The sequence below is a fragment of the Pteropus vampyrus genome, unplaced genomic scaffold (genome assembly GCF_000151845.1).
Source record: "Pteropus vampyrus isolate Shadow unplaced genomic scaffold, Pvam_2.0 Scaffold2, whole genome shotgun sequence".
Taxonomy (NCBI): domain Eukaryota; kingdom Metazoa; phylum Chordata; class Mammalia; order Chiroptera; family Pteropodidae; genus Pteropus; species Pteropus vampyrus.
The window spans coordinates 25,236,135-25,262,734 of NW_011888783.1; the positions used below are offsets into that span (position 1 = coordinate 25,236,135).

Consider the following 26,600-nt stretch of genomic DNA (forward strand, 5'->3'; position numbering starts at 1 on the left):
CTCACTCACAATATTGCAGTAAATACGAAACCATGTTTAGGAAAAAGCTTTATAAATAATAAAGAGCTATTTTGATATGATGATGATGACCTTTATTATCATTCATTTGATTACATTTCCTTGTGAATTTAAAGTTTCAGGGATTTAGGTAAATCTTCCATTTTGAAATTGAGATCTGCTTTTCAAAGTCCCTGGATTAAACTTTGATTCGAAGGAGAAACTATATTTTTCTTGTTTAAGCTCTCAGAACCTGGCCAAGACTAGGCATAGGGTTTGTACTTAATAAATGTTGATTAACATTTAAATGATTGGTTAAATATATTTCCAAAGAGTTGTCTGAAATAAGAGCTGGAAACACACGATATAATGAATTACATTGTCAAGCATTGGGAAACAGATGGGTGGTGAACATAAGTGCTCAAAATTTGCTTTTTGGACAGCTTAAAGTAGCATTCAAATAAGTAATTGAGACTTCTAAAAAAACATATTTTATTTTAATTCTTTTCCTGTTTTCCAGTAGACATTTTCTACTTGGTCTGTTAGTTTAGGAGTCCAACATCCATACCCCTGTCCCTCTTCCTCATACATCAGAACTTCTTAAAATGATCCTAGATTTAGTTTTGTGTGCAGTATTTTCCCAAAGAAATGTATTTAATTGATTTATTTATTCATTTATTTGGTTTAAATTGATAGAATGACACTTTTGTGCCACAATAGTGGTGAAAAGTTTGGAGAATAGCACAGATATTTTCTGCACTTTCATGGAGCTTGTGTTGTAGTGTTGATCAGTGTTCATTCTTCCAACAAATAGTTAAAGAATGTCTAGCATATGCTAGACACTATCATAAATACTAGTGACTCAGCAATAAGTACAAGAGTCACGTTATGGATCATTATTACAGAATGATCCTTAACTAGAGAGTGCCTCTGTTCTCACCTGCTTCTGTTTTAGGATGCTAGTGCTTAATGGAAATATCTTGGTTTCTTCACAGATTTCTGTTGGAAAGAAAAAACATAGATCAAAGAATTTAGACTATGAAAGCACTGAATTGTATTACTCACAATTTTATACTTATTTTATATTACATAAATTAGCTATCAATGTATGTGTTGACATTTAAAATTTTATATTCAGAGAAAAAGTTCAATGGGGGAGAAATATGTGTGGGAATCATTATACGTCCTGTTGCAGCCTCAAGTCTAAGTATTTACCTCCCAAGAATTTAAGTAATCAAATTTGTGTATTGGAATCTAATATCTTTACTATGTTTTAGGAGAGCAGATTAACTAAGAACACACACACACACACACACACACACACACACACACATATGGTTGCTTCAAAGGGAATTGATGCATTTTCTAACACCCAAGCTGAGAAGATTCCTTAAAAATTCAGAATCTTGATGAAGCTGACAAAAATGATAGGTATTATATGTAATTCACATTCATGTAATAAAAATACTTATAGGAAATAATGGCATAATGATTCTTAAATACCTGAACTCAGTAAGGACAAAGCAAGCTTGACAAATGTAATTTTATAGTAAAAATCAATTTAACTGATTAATAGTTTAAGAAAATTTAGTGGATATAATATGCTTAGGTTTTTAATAAAAGTGTTCGTTACAGTGCCTCACTTGTTCTTTTTAGAAAATTTTTTCTGATTAATAGCGGATAATAATAAGGATGTTACAAACCAGCAAAGACAAAATTTTCATTAGGAGATTAATCAAGTTAGAAAAAAGGTAGGTAATGAAGAAGAATGTGCTTAGAGAATGCTGTGGAGGAGATGGACTGAAATCATCTAAAATTTATTAAGTTCAAGTAGTCCTTTTAACCTTTCTTGCCTGAAAATGAATTTAAAATTAGAGAAAGTTTTAGCTATAATTATAGTACAAGAAGGCAGCATTGAAGCCAGTTGCCTGTGGTCAAGTTCTACCTCTGCCATTTACTAGCTTCGTGTTCTTGAGTAGGTAACTGGAATTCTCTGCACCTTGGACTTCTGATCTGTAAAATGGGTTAATATTGGTACCTTCTTCAGGTACCTCCAGGGTTGCTGGATTAATATAAACAAAGCTTTTATTATAGCATTATTAACTGTTAGCTAATAAGACTAAAACTTTCTTTGGGTAGAAATCGTGCTGTACACTTACATACTAGTGTTCACTGGTGAAATATTTGTAAAGATAGATGCTTTGCTCAGTCACCCATAAAAAGAGCTTACAATCAATTGAACAAGACATTGTTCCAAAAATGCAAATGAATTTCTGACTTTAAAAGCTTATAACATATATTTATAGGTTCTAGAAAATACATAAATTTTGTAGGAAATACTAGGTAAACAATCCAAATTATACATGTAGAAGATGAGAAAATGTTAAAAAGGACCTTTGAGAGTATCTGAGTCAGTATTTCTCATCTAAGATGTTGATTAGAATTAATAGATGCTTTAAAAAAAAAGTCTAGTTTTCCAGCATAGACAAAATAAATCAGGATCTTTGGGAGTGGATCCCAGACACCAGTATTCTTTCTAGCTCCCCAGATGATTCTAGGATGTATCGCTAGGATGGAGAATGCCTGAAATTTTTTTCCAGTTGCCTCATTTTACACATATAGAAACTGAGGCCCAGAAAGATAAAGTAGCTTGCCTATGATACAGCAAGCTGATAATGTCCTAATTGTTTTCTGGTCTAAATGTGGCTTGTATTAGTCTTTTCTCCAAATGTTTGGTGCTATATTAAGAATTGGGGGGATGCACTGTGACAATGATAACGTGACAAATGATCCACATTTAGAAAGATTTTCTAGATTAATATAAAAATAAAATTAAACGAAGGCTAAGGCTTATAATGAATGGAATAGAAATAATTCTCCCCCTACTTTAAAAAAGGAATAGGTATAGAAATAAATTTGTCTCATAGTATTAAATAAGCACAAATTTAAGAAAAATATTATAGTAATGATAAATATTACCAGTATTAAATAGGCAAGAATATAAATCTGTGATAATAATTACTTTATAATGGTAATAGCGAAGAAAGTTGAACTGATAAGAAATGTTTGATTTCCCATTTATAGACTTCATGGGTAGAAAAGAAAAATCGTGCCCTAGATATCCAGAAAAAAATTTTGATGCAAATAGACATAATATTGCTAGGGAGTAAAGGCCCTTTCTTTTGCATCCCTTATTCACAATGACTGAGGTAAAACATTTATTGCTACAAGTGGCACTGCTGTTTTCTTTAGTGTTTGAAAGAAGTCTTTATTTATGCTTAATTGCTCAATTTTTCTAAAGGCTGTTTCCTTTTTAAATTTATTCACATGTTTGATCTTCTTCTACTTTTCTCATAAAACAGATTGCTGCTGCAGAAAATAGTGGAAATGAAGCAGGTGTAAGAGAGCTACTGAGAAGGATCGTGCAGAAAGAAAACTGGTTTTCTACATTTCTGACTGTCCTGAAGCAAACAGGAAATGATGCACTTGTCCGGGAGTTAACTGGCGACAGTGCCTCCGAGGGCAATGCAGGTATTTCTAATTCTATGACAGAAGAGTATGGCCATTTTGCCCAGCAGTTGGGAGCTTAATGAAGCTTGTAGACATAATACCAAACACTAAGATATTTAGAATCAAAATTTTAAAACTGAAAGGAATTTTAGAGATTGTCTCTTTTACAAATAAGGAAACTGCTGCCTGGGAAAAAATTTACTGAAAACAACAAAACTCAGCAAATTGGGCTAGACTATTGGCAGCTGACTCCTAGTCCAACACTCTTTCCACTGCCCATCTTATTTTGGAAACGTGGTGATTGCCTGAAATTCGTATCAAGCTGTTTTTAACATTGAACAGACAAATAAATCGGAATAAAATATTTTAATGGTTATTACAATTCTGCTGCATAGTTTCCTAGATACTTATATACATTTTAAAGGAATTTATTAAGTATTTGATAAAAGGTCTATGGTAGGCAACATATTTCAATATTACTTCAAGTGAGCTTTGAAAATTATTCAATTATAATAATAAAGTAACATTCTATAGCTGTTTCACATATATTATTTGTAAAACAAATTTAAACTGCCATCTTATTTTTCTTTTCAGAGTATGCATCTTGTGTTTTCAAAAACATCATATATAAGACAAATTGACAGTTAATTGGTAATAAATGATTTAAATAAATTAGAATCATTTCAAGCTTACATCACTACTACTCATTCAACCATTCACACTAATTCAACTAACATTTAATGAGTGCCAATGATGTGCTAGACACTGTTCTAGGTGCTGGAGATGTGGACTTAAAGGAGACATACAGAGTCCTTATCACACTTTAATGAAATAAGGCACACAGTAAATAATTTTTGAAGTTGTTTATGCAAAATAAAAACAATTACTAAATTATTAACAGAATATTATTTATTTTGCCTAATTTGAAATACATACCACATACACACACACACACACACACACACACACACCCCGATATATATATATATATACATACACATGCACAGAGAGAGAAGGCGGGGGGAGAGAGAGACAGAGAAGAAGGCAAATATTTTTATTACAAGGTATTAAAAAAAGATCTAAAGATGTTTAGGTAAGTTTTTTCTTCACCACCAAACAAACTCTATGCAGTGTCATATGTTCAAGAATGCCCAAAGTGAAAATCTCAAGAGGCCTTGCAGCTCTCCCTTCTTTCTGGAATTACTTGAGGATTGGGGTTGGGGTGGTGGTACTTACTCAGTCAAACTTGGTTAATTCAACTTTCAAAATCCAGGCAGTGACTCTATCATCTGTCCACAAGCAGGTTCCAGGGTTTCTACTGTCATTTCTTCTGTTTCCACAGGAAGAATTAACTGTATAGAAAGTCCTTCTCAGTCAGAAACATCTGTATTTTGCTTCAGTTCTCTAGAACAGGTGTCCCTAACCCCTGGGCCCTGGACTAGTACAGTTCAGTGGCCTGTTAGGAACCAGGCCGCACAGCAGGAGGTGAGTGACAGGGAAGAGAGCTAAGCTTCATCTGTATTTGCAGCTGCCCCCAGCACTAGCATCACCACTTCAGCTCCACCTCTGATGGTCAGGCATTAGATTCACATAGGAGCACCGGTCCCTGGACCCTATTCCAGACCACCCCTCTCATGACAAGTTCCCTTTCAGAACCCATTGGGGACACTTTCAGTCACAACATGCATTCTAAGACTTGAACTTCAAAGAGAAATCACTATAGTCTAGATATTTTTATTTCTGTTCCTTGGGAAATTTTGGCCTTAGTGTATCAAAGGATATTAGAAAGGGTAGCCTTTCAGACCACAAAAGACCTTCTCATATCCATCCCCCAAATTAGAGGGTACCAATCCATATTACAGTTGTGTACAGTGGCATAATTGTTTAGGAAAGAATCTAGAAGATCTGCTCCGAAGTGTCTTCAAGATTCTCCTGATATAGACAACATGTCTGGCAATATTTCTTGCTAAGATATTTTTAAGTTCTATTTTGCAAAGTACCTCATTAGCAGTTTAACATAATTTTTCAAATTATAATTCTTTGAACAATAGCAATCTATGGAGAATATATATAGTACATCTCATGTAATACCTGTGTTATAACACATCTCATCATATACACTTAATGTTCACATACCTTCCTCTACTTTTCTTATTATATGCTATAATTTTGTATTATGATTAGGTCTTTATGTGTTTGCTTCACAATGGCTTAAAGACTAGTTTGTCCAGATTCTCTCAGCCCATGCACATATCCTGGTTGGCCAAGGCCAAGCACTTTATAAAAGTGAGAAAGGCCTTGTGAAAAGAAAAACAGTGGCACCAATTCTCCATCATCTTTTTATCCTTTCCTGATCCCATGGCAGGGTCCTCTTACAGCTGGGGCTGCTTCTCCCTTTTTCAACCAACGTGGGTGATGATGGATATTGACTCAGATATGTGGGCTCTTGTGAGGGCAGGGAGCAGAACAGAAATGGGTCTCTAAGCTTCCTTTGAAGGTCGAATGGCAAATACCAATCTCTGTCCAGGGCTCAGCATTCTTCTGCTTTCCAACTACCCCTACCTGCAGTTCAGTTATTTCTAACCAAATTATTTCAAACAAGTGAGGCTTTTCATTTCCTTGAAAATCCAATCAGAGGAGTCAGAGATTTAGATATTGTTTGCTGAACTTATTATGGGAATCTAAGCATTTTTCTGTCAGACTTTGATGATCGGAAATTAGCCGTGATTATTCTTTTGGTTAGGAGCTGCTAAGGATTAAATCTGTGTCACCCCAAAATTCATATGCTGAAGTCCTAACCCTCATTATGTCTGTATCTGGATATAGGGTCTTCAGGAGGTAATTCAGGTTAAATGAGGTCAGAAGAGTAGGCCCAAATCCGATAGGACTGTGGCCTTATAAGAAGAGGAAGAGATATTCTCTCTCTCTGTTTCTCCCTCCCTTTCTTTCTCTCTCTACCATTTGGAGGACACAGTGAGAAGATGGCTTTTTGCAACCTAGGGAGCTATTTCCCAGACACCAACCTTGCTGACACATTGATCTTGGACTTTCAGTCTGCAGAACTACGAGGAAATAAAATTCTGCTGCTTGAGCCACTCAATCTATGGTATTTTGCTAACGATGGCCCGAGATGACAAATGTGAGAGCCTAGGCTCTGGATGCTTATTGAATCCTTGCTCCTTCATTTCCCTAGATATGTGACTATGGCCAAGTAAATGCCTTCTCTGTGCCTCAATTTGCTTCTCTGTGAAATGGGGATAATAATATTACTTATTAGGGTTATTTTGAGGATCAAATAATTTAGCATATGTAAAGTATTTATATGGTAAGCACAAAACAATTTGACTATTATGGTTATAAATTCCAAACATACTTAATATGTAGCTACAAACATTGCCAAGTTGTCTGGCCAAAGACAAACTCCAAAATTACAACAGTTTTCTTTAGGAAATTCTTCGTACACATGATATATTTCCCCCTTATTTTATAAGATGGGTAAATCCAAAATGATAGTTTTTTTTTTTTTTAATGGCATCAGTTTTTTGTTTTTTTTTTTTTTTCTGACAGATTGGAGCTTCAGAAGGACAGAAACTCTTGTTTTCCTTTATAACCATATAGTCCCTTAAGAAAACACTCAATATAGGTTGGATGAAGGAAGAAAGGCTGGGCAAGAGAAATGAAGAGAAGAAAGAAAGGAAATAGAATATTTCACTGAATTTTTAAAAAATCTCCAGGAATTCAGAATACATGAATTTAGGCTGACATTAAAGCATATGTACATCTCATGTAAAACGTACAGTGAGGGAACAAAATGGCAAGAGCACAAGCTAAAGGAAAACTACCACCAAATTTACATTTTCATTAATTCAGCTCTAAATGTGACTTTGTATCACTGAATAAATGACTTACTTCCTAAAGGCGATGGTCAGATAGGAAATCATTACACTTTTCTTGTGATTAGCGTAATATTTATTATATTGTCTTTTTAGATAAAACTTAATCATTACAAAGAATTACTCACTATGTTCATATTAAAAATATAAATACTGTGTCAGAACAAAAAACACCTTCCAAGCCTTTCAAAATGTCAAAATATTGAAGTACTTTTGGGCATATCTCTAGTGGAGACTCCCACTTGGTTTTCAAAGTAACAATAACAGCTACTTATGGTGTATAAAAGCTTGCATTGCAATACAATTTGCATTCTGTTTGAAATTTCAAGTAGTTGAAGTACATTCAGGTAAATCTCTATTAGGTATCCTCATTTCATTTTCAGTGAAATGAATACTATATAACTTCTTGTGTTGCACTATTTTTTACATTCTAATACTTTTATTCATAGAAACTGAGAATGTATTACGAGAAGATGGACCTGAAGTTAAAGAGCCACTTCTTTTAGCCATAGATCAGCCAAGTCCAGAGAAACAGGGTCGGGACATGGAGAGTTCGTTGGAATCATCTTTTGTGGATTCTTCTGTAGCTTCAGGTACTTAGAACACCTACGTACATTACATGCACAAAATGCTATTTCTAAAAAATATCAATGTGCATTAATGACACCAAGATCTGTTAAGCAGAAGGAGAAAATTTGGACTTTGGGGTTTTGTAAGCATATTTACTAAAATAATATTTTTTTAAAAGAGAATGAATTAAAATCATTCCTCTTGGTGGCTGAAAATATTTTCAAAACTAATGCAATATTAATATGTTATGAATATGAACACATTTGGTTCTAATTTTACTTTATAAGACATCTGGGGTCCTTGTAACACGATGTGTCATAAACGTACCCTACATTTCATGGTTTTCAAAGTATTTTCAAATACATTGCAGTTATGCACCATATAACAATGTTTCAGTCAATGATGGGCCCCTCATATAGTGGTCACGTAATATTATAATGGAGCTGAAAAATTCCTGTCGCCCAATGATGTCATAGCTGTTTTAAGATGGTAGCACAATGCGTTATTCATGTGTTTGTGATGATGCTCTTGTAAACAATAAACTACTAGTCATATAAAAGTATAGCACATGTAATTATGTATTTACTATACTTTTTATAATTATTTTAGAGTATACTTTTGGACTTTAAAAAAAAGTTTGCTGTAAAACTGTATGTCGTGCTACCCTGGCAGCAGCCTCAAACATCTCATGTTAACTGTGTCTCTTGATTACATCATTTTCCTTTGTGCTTAATTTTGTCGTTTTGTACAGTAACATGCTGTACAGGCTTGTAGCTTAGGAACAACAGGCTATACCATATAGCCTAAGTGTGTAGTAGGCTATGCCATCTAGGTTTGTGTAAGTGAACTCTATAATGTTTACGTGACGACAAAATCGCCTAAAGATGCATTTCTCAGAGCATATACCAGTTAGTTGTTAAGTGGCGCATGACTGCAATTAGTTTGTTTTAGCCAAAGCTCTGATAATCAAGTAATGCCAGTACTTTTTCCTCATTTTTCAGACTGAGATGTCTCAGAGAGGTTCGACTGTATTGTAAAGACTAAAAACTAAAAACTAAAAACTAAGACTAAACACTAAAAACCTTACAGCAAGGAAGATAAATAGGTACTAAACTATTGTTGGCTTGAATTTCAGTAACTAATTCGTGTGACAACTCGATGCCACCATGTCTACCTTTTTGATATGAAACAGCTCTGGAAGAATCGAAGTAATTTAATTATGTTCCTCTCCCTAATTTGCTCATAATAGAAGCCTTCTCTACTCCTTTCTGTCCCCAAAAGGACTACATTCTATTTTCTCAAGAAATACTTAAAGTCTCTTTGGTGTACTAATAAATGTTTAATAAGTAGCTCTCAAGGGAAAAGAAAATAGCCCTAATTTGTAGTGTATACCAATCTCCATGGTGTAAATGCTCCCACTAAGGCTAATTTCAAGCCTTCAACATAAATCACCAATGAACACAGGAAAAAACAAAGTTGTGAAGAGCTGTGCAGTAGCACAACATTATATGGCATTTCCACCATACACAGGCATACATAGCCTCAACATCTGAGATAATAGTAAAATCTAGCAAAATGATTAGGAAATGATGGGTTTAAGTATCCATTACTTTTAATATAATTTATTTAATTGTAAGTTTATGTAATTTAATTTTTTTAAATGGCTGTGCTTAACAAAATTCCTGAAAATATAACAATTGGCTCTTGTAAGCCAGTTTAAGCTGACCCCACCATACGACTGAAAAGTTTACTATTTTCTACATAGAAAAGTAATATGGCTGCATGGCAGCAAATTTAGAAACAGAGAAACATACAAAGAAAAAGTCACCCACACTCCTACGGTAGAGATATATTACTCTTTAATAGTTGGGTGTGTATCCATCTGGTCTTTTTACACATCTGGATGTTTATATATTATGACATTTTTCCTGTGTTCATTAGATGTTCTACGGAATGGTTTTTAAAGATTGACTAATAGCTCTGTCCACTGGTTGCATTATAATTGATTGATTGACTAATTGTTGAACATTTCGTATGTTTCCAAATTTCTGCATCGTGAATAATGCTGCAATAACTCTTTGTATTTATGTCTCAGTTTAATTCTTATAAACATATTACATAATTAGAATTTCTGGATCAAATGATTTCTATAATTTTAAGACATTTGATAATTAACATCAAATTTCACTCCAGGAACTTGTACCAATTTACATGACTTCAGATAATGTAGGGAGTACCTGGTGCCCTGAAGTCTCTTCTACAGAGTGGGTGATATTTTCAAACTTTTCCAGTTGGGCATTTTACTATTTCAATTTGAATTTCTTAATTTTTAATGGAAAACATTTTTACAAGTTCATCCTTTTTTGTTGTTTTTGTTAATTACCTGTTTTTCTATTAGGTTATTTATCATCTTCTTGCTGATTTCTATGAACTATTTAGAGCTGACCCTTTGTCATGAATAGTACCAGTATTTTTTATAGTTTTCCTGCTGTTTAGGCTTGTATATGGTGTTTGTTTTTTCATAAAATGCTTTTGAAGTTTTAGTGCACATATGAGTTAATTGGAGGAGTGGGTCCTGTTGAAAATCAGATTCTGAGTTAGTAGGTCTTGTGTGAGGCCTGAGATTCTGCCTTTCTTACATGCTCTCAGGCATTTCTGCTCCTGCTGGTCCTCGGCCACTCTTTTAAGTAGCTAGTTTTAATATAGAGAATGGCAAAGCTTTTAAGCCTGAATTTTAGAAGATTTTAAAAATTTGAGCAGCTATGCTTTTCTTCAAAAATCATAATTCTATAAGAATGCCAAAATCCATTATCTGACTTTGGGTTTTCACTTTTCAATAAATTTCCATGGCAAGCTGCCTGACATCTTTGTGGGTTACTGGCTATTTTCTAAGTACATACTGGGAAGAACTAAAGACAGGATGGAGGCTGGGAAATGATCCTTCATCTCAAATAATGGGTTTTCATCAAAGGTAGCCAGCCTAATGCATCTCGTCAGACTGTACTTTATCTACCTATGGAGGATTTTGAGTATCAAAGTGGACAAAATTAAAAACAAAACTTCTTAAAATTTCTATTCTCTTACTATTTAATATAAAACTTAAAACTACATCTTATGAGGAAAAATGTCTGGATCTTAATAATGGCCGTAGGGAACAGAAAAGTTTTTTTTTTTCTCTCTTGGGTTCCTTCCCTCCTTCTCTCCTTTCCTTCACCTCTTTTATTTAATGAATATTTATCATGTACCAAGCATGTAAATACAGTGGGGGAATAACAGAAATGGCTTATGTCCCCATGGTCCTTTCAACTGATGAGTGTGTCAGTAATCACTATGTAGCTGCATAGTAAGTGCTATGTAATAGTAATACAGTAAGTACTATAAAGAAAAGTACAGACTATTAAGATATATAATAGTCTGAGAACATGTGAGAGTACAGTAAACTGTACAGTAATCTGAAGACTCCATCCAATACACAGACTTTAACAATCTTCTTGTCTGTAAGATCCCAGCGATGTGAATTTGGGAGCAGTTAGTCCAATCCATTCTGGCCCTTTCCAGAGCAATGACAAAGGGTAACTTATTTATGAAAATGTAGTGCCTTTGCTTTAGGATGTAGACACTGCAACTGATAGATGCCGTAGATCATTCCAAGTGCCTATTCGTTTTCTTGTTGCTCTTCAGAACTAAGAAGTACTGATACAAATAACTTGTAAAGTACCTTAGTCCAAAGAAGTTATTGGAGTTCTTTTGATTGAAATTTTAGTTACAAAATCTACTATTGAAGGATTTTGCCTACACAGGCATTCTTTGACAGAATTAACAATCAAAATAAATGTGAAAGTATTCCAAAGTCTCTGATATGCATTTGCACAATTTTGTTTTGTGTATCTTATTGATATTGGTAATATAATAATCTTTATTTTGAATTCCAAAATATTGTGCTAAGATTTCAAACACAATTACCAAAATGACATTGAAATGAACTTGCTACTTAAGGTTCACATATTCTGTAAATATGAGTTTTCATATACACAAAGAAAAACATTTGACTAAAATTATTTCCAATTTCAAATGAAGACTTCTCTAATTTTTATTTCTGAACCAATTTCTAAAATATTTTTTCAGTGCATAATAGTCTTGATGCATACAAATGTTAATTATTTATCATTTTAATGCAAAGATTCTTCATATATTGTTTTTTAGCCCCTTTTATCCTTAATACACCTAATGGGTGAGACAGACTGCCATTAATAACAGTGGCCTGCCCTGAAACCAATAGTAATCACATTCACTTTATTCTATTAAAAATAGTTTAATTATGCCAAATAGATAATTATCTGGATTATTTTAATTCTATCATTTTACAGTAAAATCGGTTATACAGTTTTAGTTGTCTGCGGCTGTCGTCGTGTTACAGGTCAGTAGTTACTTTACATTGACCTTTTTATTATACTATTTTAAGAAATAATGCTCTATGATAAAATAAAAGTAAAACAAATGATATTCACAGCTATATAAAATTAATTGTATTTGGAATAAACTTACTTTGATGTAGAGTTCCACAGATAATCCCTCAAACTTCTTACTCTATGTTCTATCTCCCTGTTGTCAAACAGAAAACGCCAATACTTCATATTGAACAGCAGAGGGCGCTTTTACATTTATAAAGAGAATGGAACTTCACTGTTCCAGTATAGTGTTACAGTGTAGTGTGCCATGTGTGAATATACAGTGCGCAGGACTATGAATGCATGTGTATATTTTGATTTATATATTCGTTCACGTGAAGATTTTAAAATTCCACCCCAGCTAATGAGCTTACCAACCTGCTTGTTTTCAGACTTTAATACCTTCTTTTTCATATTCCCCCATATGTTCCACTCCTTAGGTTTATCCGGTGACATTATGCTTTGGAATATATTGTGGATATATTTTGCATAGATCATGTTCTGTAGGAGGGGTTTAAAAATTGACCTTTATAAAACAGCCTCCTTCTCCCTGGCCCAATCTGTTATAGCACTTTTTTGTTGTTGTTGTTTTGTTTTGCCTTTTTATAGACCAAAGTCCAATCTTAGATTTGGTCTATACTATTTTCTGTTAAAATGCCACAAAATTTATCCTTGCACTTGAGGACCAGAATAATGTTCTACAGTACTAACCTCTAAAAATTTAGAAATTTTTATAATCTATAGAAATAAATACCATATAGCACTGAGATCTTAGTTGGAAAGATAATTGATACATAGGGTACAATAATATCATGTTGGAATCGCCTGTACTATTACAAAATTGGTTTGAGTTAAAATAGCTCTCCTTTACTGCTCTATTTTTCTAAATTTACTTTGCATTAATTATTGAGAACTAAAAGTTCTACTGAGGCAATACAAAAGGCAAGTATGAATTTGAGCTGAGAGAGAGAGGGAGAGAGAAGGGAGGTGGGGAAGAGAGGGATGCTGATATTGGTTTTTGTTAAAGAATAATATAGGTTCGTATTTTATTTGAAACCTACCATGAGCCATTTAGGTCAGTTATATGACTTACAACTTCATAATAGTTCTGGGAGGATTACCATTCATATCTCAGAAATGAAAACATTATATATACACACATACATATATATATACACACACATATAGATAGATGATTGATTGATAGATAGATAGATAGATAGATAATCTCCCTAGCATGCAGCTCATACATGTTGGATTTATTTTCATAACATCTCTTTTATGGATACAAACTTAAAGCTTTCTTTTTAATTTTTACCAAATTTTAACAAAGACAATGATTTTAATTTTAATTTGGTTATTAGACCCAACCTCCTCTATTTTGGTGTGTGAAAGAGGACTAGAAGCTAGAGTAGTGGGAATAAAGGAGTGAGTTGGTCAGCAACCAGGCGCTGAGTTGTTGTCCAGACCTTCAAAGGGTTTATTATTCAGTTCGAGAAAACAAGTTATATGCCCCCAAAGAGAAGCAGTGATCTATATACAGCAAAAGAGAAAGTATTAAAGGATGAAGAGAAAAAACTTGTTAGAAAAAGGAAGACAGAAAGCTTATCAGAGGAGGAATGTAAAACATTTCGTCTGAGGCTTGAAGGTCCTGTGTTGGATTTGTAAACAGAAGTGGCAGGCAACATTTCAGCTTGCACAAACATCATGAGCAAAAGCGCAGGTATATGAAGTTTAAAGTGTGTTTCGGGTGGGAGATGTGAATAATGGGGAAGGAGGCTATGCATGTGTGGGGACACGGGGTATATGTGTAATCTCTGTACCTTCCACTTAGTTTTGCTCTGAACTGCTAAAACTGCTCTAAAAAACTGCTCTAAAATAGTTTATAAAAATTAATTCAGTTAAGTAAAATAGTATTTATTTATTTGTTATTTATAATATTTATTATATACTATAAATACATCAATATCTAGCTGTAATAAACATAGCAAAATTCTATAACAAAATGTATGTAAGGAAACAGTTTGACTGGAGGGGCATTCATGGAAGACAGTGGTGGCAGATAAGGCTTCTAAGATCATTAAGAATTAACGTTTCTCTATGATTTTTCCAAATGCCTTTCCTGAAGCAAAGAAAAAATACTCGTAAAAGTTTACCATTCAGCTTTTGAACAATTATAAAATACTAGCATAATGCATGTGTGATCGTCTCAGATGATGTTTGTAGGAAAGCCCTTAATTAGAAGAATGTAACTGTTGAGGTGCTGGAATTGGCTTGTTCTGGCTTGCAGGAGCCGAATGTGCCCATGTCTTCCTAACTCCGCGTAGTGACATCGCACTTGTAGCTTGAAATCAGCCATGGTGGGAATATTTACACCATGGAAATCAGCAAATACTTTTATTTTTATTTTTCTGTGTGAATAAATTCAGTAGATTTTCATTTAAAACAGTGTAAATAAGTTACTTGATTAAAAATTAAATTGGAGTTATAAGATTATAAATCTCATAGTCAAAATTATGCATTACAAATATACAAAATATCAAACATGTAGTGTCTCTTGGCAAAATATTATTTCTTTCCCCAAAGAGCTGACTTTTGAACATTTTCCACCCTTAAATGTATCTCTCCACATATTATTCTCTTGTCTGCTTAAGTCTGCCTAACTTGCTCTGCTTTTCCTAAAGGGTGCCTACCAGCCAAAGAAGTGTTCAATTCTTCTTCTATCTTGCCATCCCTAGACCTTGTTATTGCCAAGACTTACTTCTCATGCAGTCGCCTGGCTTATCACTCATAACTGACTCTGCTCTAAGACTTCTTGCCTCCGTTATTGATTGAAAGAGAAAGAATGGGTCATTCTAGTGAGTTATGGTTATCCCCACAACTCTGTACTTTAGTAACTGTTTTTCTATTTGAGACCCAACTCTAAAGGCTAAACGACATAGAGATACAATTTAAGCCAACATCCTTACATGCAATTCAAATTTAATTCTGACTGAAACATTTCAGCAGTATAAATCTATAAACAGGAGCAAGGAGCTCCATGGATAGCCATGTGGGCCTGTGGCTCTAGGAGAGGATTTTTTTTCTTTTTCTTTTTCTTTCTTTCTTTCCCCCCCACCCCCCCTCTCTTTGGGAAACTCATTTCCTAGAAGCTTGGATCCAGGAGAGAATATGCAAGGTGGGTGGAGGTGGCTTGTCTCCATTCTGTGGGAACACATGTTCCCTGGCACGGAGAGCAAAATCTGACAGACCAAAATGTGAGCGTGTATGTGCGCGCGCGCGCACAAATCCATATACATGGAGCTGAAAATAAAAGTCATCTATTTCCTCTCAAAAAAGATTATTTCAAAAGAAAAGGAAATATGTATTATTAGTAATAAGAATTAAGAAGCCCATGCTGTCTTTGTGCCTGCGCCCTTACGTGCACATGTGTTGGAAGTGTTAGCCTTTGACGTTCCAGGCTGTGGGGGCTATGAAACTGGAGGGGAGGTAGAAATGGCCAAAGAGATGAAGCTAAGATGCATCACGAGGGCAGGATTAGATTAAACATAAAATTATCATGACAAGTGAAATTAGACTTATTTGCAGACCCTGTAAGCACTACCTCTCAGGAGAACGGGATCTGTTGGTGCTCTTCTTTCGCAGTGCGCACGGGGGCCCTTTGCTCTGACTGCTTCCTGCTGTAATGCAAAACCACTTTCCAGCAAAGAGAACGTACGACAGCCCGAAGGTTAAGAAAAGAGAAATATTCTGTGCACTAGGAAATGCATGGAGGCTGAAAATAGGAGGAATACTACCTAGCAGGGATATAAGTAAGAACTAATTTGTATCTTAACTAATGAAGCTTAGCTCTTAGGTTGGGGGGGGGGGGGAAAAAAACACGTTTCAACCAGTTGCTATAATAGCATTTTCCAGCAGAGGGCATACTTTACATTGAAATAGATTTTTAAAAGAAAACCAAGAGGTTTTCATTTGAAATTTTTTTAACTTCAGTATTTTTGGTTTCTAAATGGTTTAGAAATATTTTAAAGTATTTAAAGTGCAGAGAATGTTAAATATTAAATTTCTCAGTCCAGTTAATATTTTTGCCTTATTAGTAAAATATTCAAGTTGTGATTGCAAAATGAGGCAGTTTTTCCATGACTTATTGACTGGTCTTAGATGCTATCATTGAAAGCAGAACTGTTTTTGCAGGGTTGTTTACAAAATTATTACAGAAACTTGTATTCTTTAACTGAATGAGTATCATTTTTCCTTCATTCCAATAGAGCTAATATGAATAACTGCTTTTCTTTAACAGAAGTAACCAGCATTTTCTAATCTGTTTCATAACTAGCTTTGATATTTTCCCTCTAGGAAATAACACCTATATAAAAGTTAACTAAACTTATTACATAATAAAACTACAATCTTCAAAGCCTCTTTAAGCAGCAACTTCACGATAATTTAAGATTTCCTTTCAAGATTCATTTCTTTGATCTAATAGAATCATTCTCACAATAAATGAAAAAGTAGTAGCTACTATCTATATTAGAAAACCTAAATAAAAAAGTTAAATTACTTATTAGCAGTGGCTGAGGATAGATCTGGGGACCAACCTGTCTGACTCCATAGCACATGTTCCTTTCACGGCAGCACTGAGTCTCCAATTGACTCTATCCTATCTGATCTATTTAAAAATCATAGATATATGAGTTTATTCATTAGGACAGAAATAAGTTCAAATTGACCCACCGCGAAAAGCATAAAGAGTGAAACAAGATATTCCTAAATAATCAATTGCAGGAATTCTTGGCTTATAAACTCAATAGGTTTGTTTACTTTGGGCATCATATAAGCACCTTTTGATCTGTTTTTTGGGGGGGATGTGTGTGTGCAACATGATTTTTTAAAAATGAATGCAGGGAGAAAATCTCTGCAGGAGACATTTTCAGTGTATGGGAGATACAATATATTTCCTTTTATTATTAAAGTTATTTCCTATAGAACTTTTATTTCTATGAAATCATAAAATATATATATCAAATGCATAAGAATTTGCTGCCTAGGAAACAAAATTATTTTTGTGTTGAGAAACTGAAGAGTTATACATCCTTAAAATGACAAAGAAATAAACCTCTATATACTCACTTGTATTTTCATAATGATATCTAGCAGAATTATTGCAATTCATTTTGTCCAACAAAAATAGAAGTGTTTCTCTTTTTTGTGTGTGTAGAAAAAAAGTTTCAGTGTAAGTGTGGATGTTTTAAAAAAAGTGAAAATCTATGAATAAAATCTGAAATATAAGTAAAATAAAACAATCTCTTTTTTCCTTGCAAAAATAAGTTGTTTCAAGATTGATAGAAAATTTGACATTACAATGAAAATGTCTATATGTTTTAAAACAAATACAACTTTATTTCACTTAAAAGTGTGGCCACAAGATTGTTTGCTTCTTTACAAGGCTTCACACAGATCATTAGCCATGTATGGTATTGGGTAAAAGGCATTGGAATATTGGGCACAGAATCTGTCCCATTCTAGCTGTGTGATTTGGATAAATGATTTAACCTCTCTGAGCTGTGGTTTCTCACCTATAAGTTTGAGGTGATAATGAGTATCTACCACATAGAATGTTGAGAGTTTAAAATATAATTTACATTACGTCTGCGAAAGCTTTGAACTCAGTGTCTTCTTGACACATTGCAGATTTACTTGTTAAAAATATTCCAAATAACGAACTTAATTAATAACACCCTATTTTTGGTAGCAATTTTCTTTAATATTCACTATTTATGCACATTGCATTAAATAGCTCCTCCAAATTGTATGTATGTTAGAATAAAGCTTGAGGAAAATCTTGACTTTACATGTACATGGAGCAGGTTTAGGATTATGGTTTAAATGCTTGTGATTAGAAAATAAAATGGAAATTAAATATAATTTCCATTTGCATTACGTTTAGTTGGAAACTTAAAGGTACAGTGTTAGATTTCAGATAATATTTGTTAGTATTGCTCAGTATTTTGGATATTGTCTTCAGTTCTCAGTACCATGTTTAAAACATCAAACGAAAAGCACGTCAAAATTTACCTTTTTGCCTCAAAAATCTTGGTCTATATTTATAGATCTAGAATTATCCTTGCAATGACATTTTCTCCATCTCATTTTACACCTTGCCTTTTCCTTACAAATCATATTCTTTTTCCATCAGTACATCTGCCCGAAACACTCTTATACTTGACAGTTCTATCCCACACTCGCCTCTGAGCTTCTAACAAGGCATACCTCTGGGGATTGCAAAGTGCCACATTTAAAATCTCTCAGTGAGATGTATAGGTTTTCCCGTGTGATCATCAGGGATTCCTCAAATCTGAGTTTTAGAGCTAATCTACAACAACTGATGAGCACAGTATTTTCACATTAGTATATTTATGTTGTGCTAATGTGCTTAAACAGTATGTGTGTCCATTGAGAATTTTTCTACAAATTTCCTATTAGCTTTCTTTTAACTTTTATCTTATATATTTGGCTGGCATTGGCTGTAATTCCATATTTTCTAAGCTAAATAGGCTTATCCAGATTGGAAGGGTGATGTCATAGATTTCACAGATGCTCACTGGAATACTAGTAGGCAATAAAAAGGAAAAAGTTACTGATATAAACAACAACATCTCGAATGGCTCATGCTAAGTTAGAAAGCCAAATGTAAAGGCTGCCTATTGCATAAATCCATTTATATGACATTCTGGAAAAGACACAGGTATAGTCAGTGACTGCTGGGAACTGACTACAAAGGGGCTTGAGGAGACTTATGAGGTGACGAGAAAATCTTGACTGTGATGGTGATGACGAGACTATACATTTGTCAAGCTCATTGAACTATACACCTAAAAAGGGTCATTTTTACATTGTGTTAATTATATCTCAATACACCTGACTTTATAACTGGCTAAAGCAAGAGAAGACACCTGTAGTTTTAAGGAGTTGTATATTGTCTATTTTCAGGGAAATTTTATTGATAACATAGTGTGTGTCTGTTTTTCACCCATTTCAATTTCCAGCCCTAAATATGTGACAACCAGACTAGTTTTAAATAGATAAAGCCTACTTTAATATAATGTATTTAATGCATTTGACAACATTAGTGTGAAATAATAGTTATCTAATAAGTATTATGAAATGTTATTAATTGTAAGATTATTAAATGAAGGTTGTGCCTTTGCCACTCACATTAATTGTAACTCTTTAATAGAAGCTTAGTGTAATTAGAGTAAAGAAACAAAATAATTTCCAACCTCACATAAGCTTCTAGTAAACTGCAGTTCCAGGCTTTAATGATAATCTTTCTGAGTAAATTCATTTTGATGTTTTAAAGTTATGTTTATTACTGAGCTGCTCTTTTCAAAACTAATCGTTAAATCCATGTACTTTATTAATTTTTTACTTTATTAATTCCCTACCATTTTATGTGACAATAACTCAGTGGTTCCTATATAATATTGTTTGTTTTAATGATATTGTCAAGCCTACATCTTCTGTTTTTGGACAAAATTTACATGTGGGGGGGTGACAAAAGTCATAAATTCTTACAAATTTGCATTAGCTCTCATACTGGACGTATGGTACTTTAGGTAAGTATATGTATTTGATTCACTACTCGGCAGCTTCTCATCCACAGTGGAGGTTTTAAATGTAGCTTGCCAGAAACTCTTACCTTTTATTCATAACTGTCTGGGTGTGCCTTCCCTTCTTGCATTGAACTGTATGTACTGTGTTCTGTAGAGGTGTGCAGTTAAAATACGTTTATTCTCAGAAATATTTTTAAAATATTTTAAAATGTTTTCCTTTGCAGAATCAGACACAAGTTTGGCAGAAGGAAGTGTCAGCTGCTTAGATGAAAGTCTTGGACATAACAGCAACATGGGCAGTGATTCAGGCACCATGGGAAGTGATTCAGGTACTGCCTAACTGTTGTGTAAACCTTAAAAAGTGTGAAGTAAGACACCATATAGTGGAAAGCACGGGGCTGTTCATGCCCTCCCTAATGTATTTATGCAATTAAACCAATTCTTCTACAGTGGAAGTAGTTTTGGAACTTTGCCATTCACTTCTTTTTAAAGTACAACTTAACAAAAGTATTAGAATCAAGCTCTTTAATTTTGATCCACTACATAGCTTTTTGGTCTGTCATATGACACATTCCATATAATTATTTCATCTATTTTGTTTATGAGCTTTGTTTTGATTAATTTGAATGTTTTTAATTCTGTACCCAACTTAGCATATTTTTTCCAAACCCAAATTTTTTATTCAAATAAACTTTAAATAAAAATTTAATTCTATCAATAAGATGAGCCTGACTCTGTAGATAACTGCAGATGACAAGAGTCTCTCTTTAAATGAAAAACTAGAAATTACATGTACAGTTAAAGAGTTTCAATTTGTATAAATATCTCTTACATAGGAGTAGAGTTTACAAAATATTTTTGTCACTAAATGAGACAAAACATTTTTACTAGGTGTTTTCCAAATGGCTCTCTATATTAGTTGACTATCCCACCAGCAATAAATCGGAATGCCTCCCCACACTTGAGCAATCTTCCTGTTACCAGATTTCCTAACTTTTGTCAGTTTGCTTGATTTCAAATCCCTTCTTTCTGTTTGTTGAATGTGCATTTCCATTATTATTACTGAGCTAAAATGTTAACGTTTTAAGATGGGCGATTGGTCCTTGGACGTCTTTACACACTTTTTTATATTTGTCTGTATGTTTGAAATATTTTATAATTAAAATGAACAACAAAAAAATGCTTTTCAATGTTGCCAGCTAAGAAGCAGTAGAAAACTTTCAAATTAAGAAATTACTTTATTCTTTATTTGTTGTCATTGAGTTTCATAAAAACATTTAGAAAATATTGTGTACTTCAGATTATCTTGCATTCTTAGAACTATAGAAATTTAAATCTACAAAAGGTCTAAGTGTCAAAATGATTTACATAAAGATCCTCATCTGCCTTAAAAGCTTTACAAATTGGAGTATATCATCTCTTATTTAGATATCCTTTTTCTCAATAACACCCATGAATCCCTTAGAACAAGTTGGTTTGTGAAAACACAATTCACCAAATGTCGGTTATAACTTTAACTTTAATTAAAAAGAGTTAAATCATTTTCTGTTCAATTCAGTGTTTATTAAGTTCTTGCCATGGCTTATTTCTGTGAATTATATTTATTCTATGCTTCTTATATAATTGTTTATTTTAATTATTAAGTTTTTATTAAATGCTATTGATGCTCGAACTCAAAATGTACTCTAGCTAATATTTAACATTTTTATGGGTTGTTTTAAGCTTCTGGACTTTACTTAACCAAAGTTTTATTTGTCTGTGTAAGGGCTTTTCAACAATATTCATTCATTCAGTAAATATTTACTGGCTATCCTCTATGTGCAGGGCATTTTGTCTAGTTAGAGCTGTTAGCAAATGTAACCATTTACTGATTTTCAGTCCTCAATGTGGCATGAAAGACGTGATAAATCTAAGTGCAACCTATTTTTAAAAAGCAAATACATTTTCAAAGGCAAATACATTTGAAGACAAACACATTTTCAAAGGCTACCCACTGACATTTTTAGATGGGGTCAGTGCCTAGGGAAAAGAATTGTTTTGCATAGTGGATAGTAAAATTCTGAAATAATAAAATTATGAAATTCCTTTCTCTTAGGTGCATGACATAGGATGAAATAGAAATCAATTCAAAAAAAGGTTTAGATGAATTGCAAATTGTTAAACGCATATGGAATCACTGAAAAGTATTACAATGTTACAATGTTTGGGATTGTATTTGAACCTTTGAGGTTGACATCAAAAGGACATTATTCTACATGTCCTTTGTCCACCTTCAAAGGTTACATAATGAGCCATAAGGTTACATATGACCTAATGCCATAACATATGTTCCTTTGTGGAAGTATTACACCATAGTAAAAGATAGTGATGATTTTTAAGTTTATTCTAATTATACTATGGAAGGCTTTTTTTTGTTTTCTGTTTCTCATTTTGAGAGCAATATACTGCTTCTCACAAAGTAGCAATTCTTTTGGCAATACACGTTGGCCTGATATATAGAAAGTGTTTCCTTACTATTTCAAGGTAATACCTATTAATATTTGTCCAGCTGAAATAGCGTATTTTTTTCTGTGGTTACATACTATAGGTAAAGGAATACTTTTTCAATTTCAAACACATGCAGTGACAGACCTTTTCTCTCCAAGAATAACTCAGCTGTCAAAATCAATGTGAGAATGAAATTTGCCACATGGTGTAGTTCCAATAGAATGTTATTATTTAAACCCTATTTGATTTCATTTTTTGACCATTTGTATGGTATAGTATAATTTTAAGGTCTTCAATCAATATTGGTTGTAGAGAAAGGGCACACTGTTATTCAAAGCCTGTGCATATTTAAAATACCATTTTTATTATTGCATGTAATTGATTTTACTTTTCTAAGAGAGCCAAAAAGAAACAAAAAACAAACAAACAAAACCCAAACAGTTTTTATAAGGGAATTGGCTCCTGGCTTATTGACATCAGTCCAGTTCTCTCCTTCTGGTGACAGAGAAGAGGAAATTCTCTTTTCGTTGCTTATGTGTATAAATTCCCCTATCCCTATGTCAGAAGATGTGATAAGGCAAGAACCAGGCTGAATATTTAGCACTCATTCAGCTCTTTTTCTCTGGATGCTTATTCTCACAATGAATCCAATTCTAATTTTTTCCATATTCACTCTGTTTCTCTTTAAAACTTGGGATCGCCCACCAAATTTCCTATACTGATAAAAAAGCAAGGAATATTATTGAGCTATCTATCTAATAGCCATATATTTTTAGTGGTAGCAGTATAGTGCCCTAGACTATGAAGTTCTTGGAGACAGGACCGTATTTTTGAGAGTGCATGGATATAATAAGCACCCAGTAAATAGTTACTGCAGAATAAATTGATGGTACATGACTAGTTAAGTGGCAATGAAATGTCATGACTTTGATTCTAGAACTAAATGTGAACACAATAATCCTTTCAACATTCTAAACCTTCTTAAATTTATTAGCGCAATAAATATCAAATGTGCATAAGTTATATTGATGTTCTACGCACCTGACTTAATTTTAGATTTCTTGGGAAAGAGACTTCGAAAACTTCTCTAAGTTTCTCTTTTTAATTTTTGTAACCTAAGGATATAATAATAATCATGAAATATGAAAGGGAAAATAATGATATAAAAATGTGCATGTAGCAATTATAAGGGAAGCAGAACTTTATTATTATTTTTAAATCTATGTAAAAATGTACCTAGAGGGAAATTAAAGAGAATTTGCTAATATCTTTTAAACAATTTCCTAGACCAAATAGCAATTTAGCAAAAGTAAATTCCTGGATTTTGGTGTTAAATGTAATTTAAAATACATCTTTCTTTGCAAACATTATGGCTTTTCAGAAAAAGTTATGTGATAAATGCTTGAAATATAAGCGGAATAATAGGATTTTGATCATATACGAAAGCCACTTAACGAGAAGTAATGATATTCTTAAATAAATTTGAACCTTCCATAAATATAATAGAAGGTGAATTATTATATTGCTGTAGATTTCAAAACAAGCATGAAAAGAAACCTTGTAAATTTATATTTTTAAATCCTGGTGATCTTGAATGAGTTTTTCCTGAAAATCACATTAAATGGATCAGCAGATGATTTAATGATAACTTAAATGTTTTGTATCTGTGTTTACTCATCCATACAGAAGGCAAATTTCCTGTCAGTTTAGTAGATGACTCTTAGTAAGTGGTATTTGGTGTGAATTTTCCTACCTGTTCAGATTGTACTATCACAAGTTTAAAACCAGTTAAACAGAATCATCCTTTTGCTGAAATGGAACCATCAGCAACTTTTTTGAAGTTAATGGTATTATGTTAGTTTAGTTTTATTGCAATCGTTGATAAGAGAAAGAACACTTACTTCATGTGTAATGAAATACTGATAAGTGCTGTCATTTCATCTTTTCTTATGATTACGGAAAGCATAAGATAGGCCTTTAAATTGATATAATATTTATTTTACTGCATTCCACATGATCAGTTATATGTTTTCAGATCTTTTCAACCTGGGTAATATAAATAATATGGTCACATCTAAACAAAATGTATTTAAACTAAGATATGTTATGATGATTTTATTCTAATATTTATAAAATTAATGTATTTTAAATTTAGAAATCTAGATTAATTGGAAATATTTTTAATATATTGTGCTTTGATTTTCAGGAAAATATGAATACATGGGGATATTCATATAAGGAAATGATAAAGATCACAATTCAAAATTAAATGGAAAAATTAGTCACAAGTTTAAACCAACAAAATTATTTTTTATCTTTCAATGAAAACATAGAAATTAAAAAGTCTTGTATGGGAGGAGTTCTTCCCCTTCTCCATAAATATTGGTTATATTTAATCTGGTTGGTTCATATGCCAAAAATGGAAATTTTTTTGGTGACTTTTAAATATTTGAGGTAGATAAGATAGATACAGATAAGTAAGTAGATGATAGATAGATAATAGGTAAAGAGAGAGAGAGAGAGAGAGAGATAGAGAGAGATGCATCCATATTTTTGGTATTTGGTTGTCGGACAAAGTTTTTTAAATGAAGGAAAGTAGCATCAGCTAATAAAAAGTAAGGGGAAATGTATAACCCCTTGGTTTCTACTTACCCAGTTCCTCTTGATTTGCAGACGGAAGGGCTAAGAGAAACATGTAGGGAATAATGGCTCAACAAAGAAATGGAAAGTCTGATGCATTAAGAACCATAACTGCCAATCTTGCACCACAGCCTTTTTTGCAATTTCCCCTTGGCTTTGCCTCTTCTGTCGCCCCATTCCAGTCTTATATCCTGTTAATTCACACCCTCTGCACCTCCACCTCCCAGGCCATTTCCATGAGTGCCTGGATTGCATTCTGCAAATGCCAACAGAGAGGTGACACTCATTGAGTGCAGAAAATAAAAAAAATGGATTGGTTTGGACCATACATGAAAAGGAATTTAAATCACAGAGGCCTATGTTCGGTTTGAGGCTTCCTAGCCTTAGTTATTTTGTTGCCCATTCTCTTATTTTATTTTCCCTTATCTTCCATCATTTTAACTTCCTTCAGACGAAGAGGAAGTGGCAAAAAGAGCATCCCCTGAGCCAGAACTGAATCTCAGGCCTTACCAAATGGAAGTTGCCCAACCAGCCTTGGAGGGAAAGAATGTCATTATATGCCTCCCTACAGGGAGTGGGAAAACCAGAGTAGCCGTTAAGATTGCCAAGGATCACTTGGACAAGAAGAAAAGAGCATCTGAACCAGGAAAAGTTATAGTCCTTGTCAATAAGGTATTTAAACGACACATAATATAACATTGTCTATTTTCATTTTATTATTTTAAAGCATTTGTATAGTGACATTTGTAACAAAAGATCACACCGATATAGTTTAATTGGGAAAAATGTCAAAGTAAGTATTTTATTTTAAATCTTTGTTTTTCTAGTTATATGTAATATCAAAGTTATTAGTCTTTAAAGTGGAATTTTTCTATAAAACCAAAACATTAAATCAAATGTAACTGATATAGAAGGAGTATATTTACCCAGATATTTTAACTAATTTAAGTTATCACCGCATGTGAACATAAACGACCTCAAAATGTCACTGGAATCTAGGATCAAATATTGTCTTCTAGAATCATTTAACTGTTGGCTCTTTGTCAAAGGTGGCAAGTGCTCTTTATCCAGAATATATATAATTTGGTTTGAAGATAAAAAGAAAATTAAGTAAATATTTAGCAGATTTGTATCAAGTTAAATAGATAAATAATTTTCAAAGATTTATATATATGTAATTTTATATATATATATAATTATATGTATATCATTTAAATGCAACTGAGGTTTTCCTTATTTCATATATTGAGATATTTCGAGGCCATCTTCATATACAGGTATAAGTCTTTCATTTTAAACAAAATCTAGTGATTTGAGCTTTATTCAGATAAATGACAGTTCAATTTATAAACTTGTAAATCAAGGATATTAATATTTACCATTTTATGGAGTAAAACTAAATATACTTTTTCTATGACTAGAAAGTCTTTTTCCCCATATTA

General features: G+C 33.1%; 1 protein-coding gene across 2 annotated transcripts in view; it reads left to right on the top strand.

Moving 5' to 3' along the window:
• IFIH1 (interferon induced with helicase C domain 1) overlaps positions 1–26,600 on the top strand; it is a 51,409-nt gene that overhangs the window by 3,071 nt on the left and 21,738 nt on the right. The window contains exons 2-5 of one of the 2 annotated variants that reach the window (XM_011358488.2): positions 3,360–3,528; positions 7,850–7,993; positions 20,256–20,360; positions 25,610–25,830. In XM_011358488.2, coding sequence (XP_011356790.1) covers positions 3,360–3,528; positions 7,850–7,993; positions 20,256–20,360; positions 25,610–25,830 — 639 coding nt within the window. The remainder of the gene's footprint in view (positions 1–3,359; positions 3,529–7,849; positions 7,994–20,255; positions 20,361–25,609; positions 25,831–26,600) is intronic. The other variant, XM_023529744.1, reaches the window with a different exon arrangement.